We start from the raw sequence: 7500 nt of genomic DNA, 5'->3' as shown, positions 1-7500 counted from the left end.
CTCAGTGCGCGTAAAGTCATAGTTTTCTCTCGACCACTTCATCATGTCCTCCGTCAGGGGGTTCCCATCGGCGGTACACTCCAGGTGGGCGTCCTGCCCCTCCGACACCGTAACAAGTCTGGAGGTGTACTTGATGGTGGGAGGATCTGTGCAGAGGAGAGAGACACGAATGATTCATGAGATTACACACACACACACACACACACACACACACACACGGTAGCGCCCGGTAGCTCAGTGGTTAGAGCGTTGGCTTCACAAGCCAGAGGACCGGGGTTCGATTCCCCGGCCGGGTGGAGATATTTGGGTGTGTCTCCTTTCACGTGTAGCCCCTGTTCACCTAGCAGTGAGTAGGTACGGGATGTAAATCGAGGAGTTGTGACCTTGTTGTCCCGGTGTGTGGTGTGTGCCTGGTCTCAGGCCTATCCGAAGATCGGAAATAATGAGCTCTGAGCTCGTTTCCTAGGGTAACGTCTGGCTGTCTCGTCAGAGACTGCAGCAGCAGATCAAACAGTGAAACACACACACACACAGAGAGAGAGAGAGAGAGAGAGAGAGAGAGAGAGAGAGAGAGAGAGAGAGAGAATTATACACTGAAATAAAAAAATATAATCATTCGCATAAGATCAAATTACAATTCTTCACAATTCTTTCAGCCCAACAGTGTCACTCTCCGTCCCTAAACTAAATGTAAGCTTTTTACACACACACACACACACACACACACACACACACACACACACACACACACACACACACACACACACTCACACACACACACACACACACACACACAACTCATACTCACACTGCACGTTGATGTAGATTTTGGCGTCAGTCGTGCCCTCAGGATTAGTAGCTTTGAGTTCATAATCCCCTGCGTCGTCGACTGTTACGCCCTTGAGGTAAAGCAGAGGCCCGTCAGTAGCCACGTAGGAGGAGGTCTCACTGGGCGCCGCCGCCATCTCCTCCAAGTCAATGGTGTAGGCGTTCCTCCAGTTGTCCTCGTTGACCTGCTGGGGGAGGGAGCGGCCGTGGCGCGTCCAAGTGTAGGTCACAGGCCCCGGGTTTGCTCTCGCCGTTAGATTGAGCACTTCAGACTCCCCGATCACCACGTCCACCACAGGGGAGGATCAGTGAGGAAGGTTGGTTTGTCTGAGGAAGAAAAGAGCAGTTGCTGCAGACTAACGGTATGCTATAAAGGTGAAGCGTGCAATAACCAGAGCGCGAGCACACACACACACACACACACACACACACACACACACACACACACACACACACACACACACACAAAAGTAAAAAAAGATCCGTTCACAATTGCAAATGTACTACAAGACCACGTGTCAGATTTTTTGGGGGATGGGATAAATATGAACCAACACAACATGCCGTTTCGAAACAATTAAAATACATAAACTGAACAACAACAACGGTTACATTCCTAACCGGACGGCAATGTTTTAATAAAGAATAAGCAATACGAGTAATAACATTCATAATTCAGACTATTTTCGGTCGAACCCACCGCTCCGGCTCGTGCCCGCCAGGGATGGAGGGCATTTGCAATAATTCATTACACAGTGATCAGCTGGGGTAATCCTCTTGGACGAGTGAGGGGAAATGGAAGGGAGAGTCCTCAGCTCAGTTGAGAGATGAATAGAAACGTTAGGGGAAATGGAATAGGAAATGGAGGTAACTAACAGCTCTGCGAATGGTTTGAAACTTTGAGCACCTCTATCAGACCTTTCCTCCAGTTTCTCCTTCTACTTGTTGGCATCTCACTCTTTCGTCTTCCATGCTTCCCATCCCCTGCTGCACCTGACCCGGTTCATTCTCCATCGACACCGCCTCCTTCCATTACACCACCCACTCCACCACCTACTTATCTCCCACCACTACCAATGCCTCCTTCTTTTGAGGCACAAAGGTATCTCTCTCTCTCTCTCTCTCTCTCTCTCTCTCTCTCTCTCTCTCTCTCTCTCTCTCTCTTATACTTCTTCACCTCAGTTCCCTTTCGACGCTCGCCAACCACAAACTGAAATGAATTGGGCGAGTGGGCAGCGATACTTGTCCAGATAGCGTTAACGACCACGCCAGCCGATAAGGCAACCTTCCTCCCTCAACCCAAAGAGGCGCTGCGAAGAATCGGAGACACGACTGCTGTTCTTGATGCCCCCGCTGTTACCCAACGGCTCTGAATACTAGTAAGGCTTGTGGTGTCTGGCGCTCTTTATGCTTCTTTTGTGGTTATTATTCAGTCTCGTTATTATTCTGTCAGCGTCTTCCTGAGGTTGTGTTGAGACTTTTGCACCGATTTTTCCCGCTGGTTCGTCATCCTATTTTGTCTACTGGTTACTTTTCAGTCACGCTGCTTCCCATTGTGTTTTTATGTCGTGTTTTTTTTTCTATCTTTACATTCATCTTTTGGAAACAAAGCAAAATACTTCGCTCATAAACTCTATAAACATTTTGATGTTTTCTTTTTCACACCTAATACATTTTTTTTCACTCAATCGCTATATTATAACTGTCATAAGTATGAATAATCGTTACACGTAATCCTTTCTATCACCAGCCCAACTCTTCCTTCTGGCCACTTGCTTCCTTTACCCTCCTCTCCTCAGTCTACCGCAAGCCACCCAATACCTACCTTTACCTCACCCTCTTCCTCCGCCTATACTTGTACCTACTTCTCTGCCACTTCCCTTAAAACTATTCTCTCTATATCCTGCCCCATTTTTGCCTAGTCCTCCTACCAGCACTATACCTCCTTGACCCTCCACCATTCTACCTCCCTCCCTAACCCATTCCCTCAACCTCCCTCTTCGTTCCTCTACCTCCTCCCTTTCCTCCCTCCCTAGTCACCAACCGCGCCACACACGCAGGAATTTTAAAGTCCTGTTTAGCTGAGTTTTACTGCCAACCGGCGAAAGATAAGACCTGTTTTGTTTCTCTCCCTGTTCTTCCGTTTTGGTTGTTCAGCGATATGTAAATAGAACCAGAGGAAAAGGGGGTATAATGGAAATTTTACGTTGCATGATCCTATTGTGTTATTTAGATTTTTCTCTCCTTAACGTTGGCTCACTTGCTTTGTTTTACTTTTAATAATTGTTTTTTTTTTTCACTGCGGTGCGAATCTTTACGTTGCGTAATTTTATTATTGAATTTAAAACTCGTGTTCTATTTTATTATATTTTATCCCTTTTTTTTTCCCCGGTTGCGCGATTTTTTTTTTTTTTTTAAATTTAGATCTTATCCAGTAACACTGCCGGGAAACATAGTGTTGAACAGGATTGCGTCCATTTCTGCTGTACTGTGCAGTCTATTGTAGTATAGTGTTGTGTGTGTGTGTGTGTGTGTGTGTGTGTGTGTGTGTGTGTGTGTGTGTGTGTGTGTGTAGATAGATAGATAGATAGATAGATAGATAGATAGAGAGAGAGAGAGAGAGAGAGAGAGAGAGAGAGAGAGAGAGAGAGAGAGAGAGAGAGAGAGAGAGAGAGAGAGAGAGAGAGAGAGAGAGATTCAATATTCCAGTACGAAATGAGTGGAAAAATTCCGTCCTCTCTGCATCACCTGCTCGACATCTAAAGGAAGGTTTGTGAATTTTCTTATATTCATTACTAAAATTTTATGAAATGAAAAGTTTGACACGAGTTTGCAAAAGGAAAACTTACTCAAGTCTGTCCCAAGACGAATAAATTCACTAGTTCCACTTTAAAATGGCTTTCTCTAATTATGCACGAATCTCTTAATTATATGCATCTGGATTACACATTTTATCCTTTTTCTTCAATAAACATTTACTATTATGTTTTCAGTTCAAAGTTGAGGATTTGCTTATCTTTTCAGTTGAGGGATTTTAAGCGTAAAAAAATAGAAATATTCATCAAGGGAGTCAAAACAGCAATACAAATCTTATAACCTTATACATGTTGTGCTTGAATGAACGCCACCTTGTAGCCACCACTTAAAATATACGACACTGTCTATTTTTGCACGCCTCTTCTATCTTTCTCCTTTTCCGGTGTTTCTCCCTTCCCTTTAAAGTCTCCTCTAAGGTGTTCGGCAAGACCCGTCGGCTTTAATAATATCTAAAAGTTGAAAACGATATCCAACGGAAATTAAACTGGACGGCGCGGTAATTGAGAGTTCTTTACACTGGGATCGCGGGACTCTCCGGCCACCGCGGGGGAACAAAACGTCCTGCTTTTGGTTCCTAATGCCTTTTATCGCCAGATATACGAAGCGGCGAACAACATTCTGCCCTGCCAAGCCGGACGTTACATATATTTGGGAGGAGATGAACAAAGCTTGTGACGCGTGGATGGTGTTCTTGTACGAAAAGAATGGAAGTATGGATGAGGTATTGATATTGCTATTGTTGCTCCTTGTGATGGCAATGGTGGTGATAGTGGTAGTGGTGGTGGTGGTGGTGGTGGTGGTGGTGGTGGTGGTAACGGTGGTGATGGTAGTAGTAGGGGTGGTGGTGGTGGTGGTGGTGGTGGTGGTGGTGGTGGTGGTGGTATTGGTGGTGGTATAATAGTGTTGTTGTTGTTGGTGGTGGTAGTACTATTGCTAATGTTAATGCTACTCTTGCTATTATTACTACTGCTACAACAACAACAATAACAACAACAACAACAACAACAACAACTACTACTACTACTACTACTACTACTACTACTACTACTACTACTGCTGCTGCTGCTGCTGCTGCTGCTGCTGGTGCCGTTGCTGCTGCTGCTGCTGTTGCAACTGCTACTGCTGCTACTACTATTACTATTACTTCTACTACTACTACTTCTACTACTACTACTTGTACTACCCTTACCACTATAAATACATTCACCACTACTATAACTTCCATACAACAAATTCCATTATTACTGCTCCTTCGCAGGCGAAGTATATCGGGAAGAATACAACAAGTAAATTTAAAGCGAGATTAAATCACTTTTCCCAAATAAAGAGTTAATCCCACACGCCCCGGAAATCGCAAGTGTCCCTAGGGGAAAATGAATTAACCTCCACATAAGCGACCTTCCGTCATCTTTAAACTTACAATAAAAAATAAATAAATAAATAAATATGTATATACATTTCTATTAATTTTTTTCCGGTTAATTGTATCAGTTAAACGAGTGATAATAAGGAGATGAATTACGTTTATGTCCAAAGACAAGAGAATGAAACGGATGAGGATTAATAAGAAGAGAGGAAGATAAGAAAGAAGGGGTAGAGGATGAATAGGAGTAAGAAAAGGAGGAGGAGTATAAGGAGAAGGGGAAGAAAAAAAAAGTATCAAATGTACGATGCAAGAGAGACATAATGAAAACGTCATATACTTGAACAAAATATTCTGCAGTTCTCAACTATGAAAGCCTAGCAGAGAGAGAGAGAGAGAGAGAGAGAGAGAGAGAGAGAGAGAGAGAGAGAGAGAGAGAGAGAGAGAGAGAGAGAGAGAGAGAGAGAAGCAGGATGTGTAGTAGTAGAGTGAGGTTCGGGAGGAAGAGCACCCATGATAGCACCAGCAGCGGTCATCACCACCTTCACTGAGTCCAACGTTGACTTAAAAGGAATAATGAGGCGTTGGGGAGGCCGGGTAGCAGCAGCAGCAGCAGCAGCCCTCGCCACAGCCAAATGTCCACCCAACGATATGCCGCGTTAGAGAACCAACAACACAAGGCACAATACGCAAATAAACGTAGACAAAACAATAAACTGGCGGCAAGAAATGATAAATATAGCAGTCAGTTGCGTCTGTTTCCAGAGCAGGTGAATAGAGAAGATGCAATTTTGGGGAGGAAGATGGACACCTGCACCTGTGTTAAGAGGTGTGTGAGCGGCGACGAAGATGAACGGCGGAGCAAAGGAAGCAGAGGAGAAAGAAAAGGGAGTAGGAGGAGGAGGAGGAGGAGGAGGAGGAGGAGGAGGAGGAGGAGGAGGAGGAGGAGGAGGAGGAGGAGGAGGAGGAGGAGGAGGAGGAGGAGGAGGAGGAGGAGGAGGAGGAGGAGGAGCAGCAGCAGCAGCAGCACTACCACCATCACGGGAGGAGGACGCTCTGGGGCAAAAACTGGTTACTGGCCACACACCCTTGGGACGTGCCCGACAGAGCCAACCTCGTCAGCTTCTTGTCTGCCCTGCCCAGCCAAGGTGATGCTCTGGCTTTCTTTGTCTGTCTGGTGTCTGCCTGTACCCATCTCTTTTTTTCTGACTAGTTTGCATATCTCCCCCATTGTGTTATTTGCTTGCATGAAATCCTGTGTACAAAGAAAGCTAATATATTTCTCTTGCTATTCCTACAATTAGACATCTTATTAGATTCTTAGTAGGCCTTTTACTTCCAACAAATTTAAAGTCTACTTTACCTGCCCTTCTTCTGGTCACCGTGAGATCAGAAGGTTCCCGTCCATCACGCTGTCTGATAATCTCCTACGATCTCAAGTCAAACTGTGGCGTCCCATCTCAACCCATTACCCACCTACTACCCTCCCTTTTCCTTCCCCTCCAGCCGGAGTCCTAACACATCCACAGTCTTACCTGTATCCCTCTGCCCTGCCAACGCACAACTTACACCTTTCCTCTGCTATCCACCGCACCCACCACAAGCCACCCCTACTACTCCCAAACATACAACCTTCTTCTCTTCCTCTCCCACCCTACCCCGCGCCCTTCCCCGTGGGTCCGCCCCGCCCACTCCACTCCGCCCACTCTGCTCTCCTCTGCCCACTGACCGCGAGGCAGTACGCACAGGTGTGGGCGCCAGAGGGCATTAAGTCCAATGAACCCTGTCGCGGAGAGAAGGAGGAGCAGGAGGAGGAAATGCTGCTAGGTAATATTTGAGGACACAGTTCACTAGCCACTATAATAAACGTATCGATCGCAAAGTCAACATTTTCCTTTCGCCATCCAAGCGTTGAAAGTGAATGTGGAAACGTTACGGTCTTGTCTAGTTGTAACAGTTGGTCATAGTAGGTGGTGGTGATGGTAGTGGGTGGTGGTGGTGGTGGTGAGTGTCGCTGACGGTTGTAGTGGCGTTGGTGGTGGTGGTGAAGAAAGGACAAGGTAGTGAAATGGCTAAGATGACCTTCATTTCTTCCTCTACCCTCGAGGCAAAACCTCTCTCTCTCTCTCTCTCTCTCTCTCTCTCTCTCTCTCTCTCTCTTTCCTTCCTTTCTCTACTCCTTCACATCCCGCCCCACCTACGGTACCTGTCTCATTTACCAAGTCTCATTTTCTTTCTTTCCTTCTTTTCCAGTCTAATACTCTCTCTCTCTCTCTCTCTCTCTCTCTCTCTCTCTCTCTCTGAACTGAGTGTCATTATTTTCTTTGTTCTTTGTTTCCTGCAATAATAATCAGTCCTTTATTACAATATATATTTTGTTCTTGTGTTGCAGCATCTTTTTTTCATCATTTCTTTCTCTCAGTGGCGGCTCCTCCCTTCTAACATTTAAGATTTTTTTGTATAAAAGAACAACAAATTACGCGTCGCATCTT

At 45.5% G+C, this 7500-nt stretch overlaps 1 protein-coding gene across 1 annotated transcript in view; it reads right to left on the bottom strand.

Annotated features, from left to right (window-relative positions):
* The window catches only part of LOC123506073 (nephrin-like), a 222053-nt gene that overhangs the window by 28392 nt on the left and 186161 nt on the right, over window positions 1-7500 (bottom strand). The window contains 3 exon segments of the mRNA XM_045257930.1: window positions 1-146; window positions 809-1129; window positions 1132-1155. The exon segment at window positions 1-146 is cut by the window's left edge and continues 11 nt beyond it. Coding sequence (XP_045113865.1) covers window positions 1-146; window positions 809-1129; window positions 1132-1155 — 491 coding nt within the window.

The sequence above is a fragment of the Portunus trituberculatus genome, chromosome 19 (assembly GCF_017591435.1).
Source record: "Portunus trituberculatus isolate SZX2019 chromosome 19, ASM1759143v1, whole genome shotgun sequence".
Taxonomy (NCBI): Eukaryota; Metazoa; Arthropoda; class Malacostraca; order Decapoda; family Portunidae; genus Portunus; species Portunus trituberculatus.
This window is presented reverse-complemented; position numbering and strand designations above follow the sequence as displayed.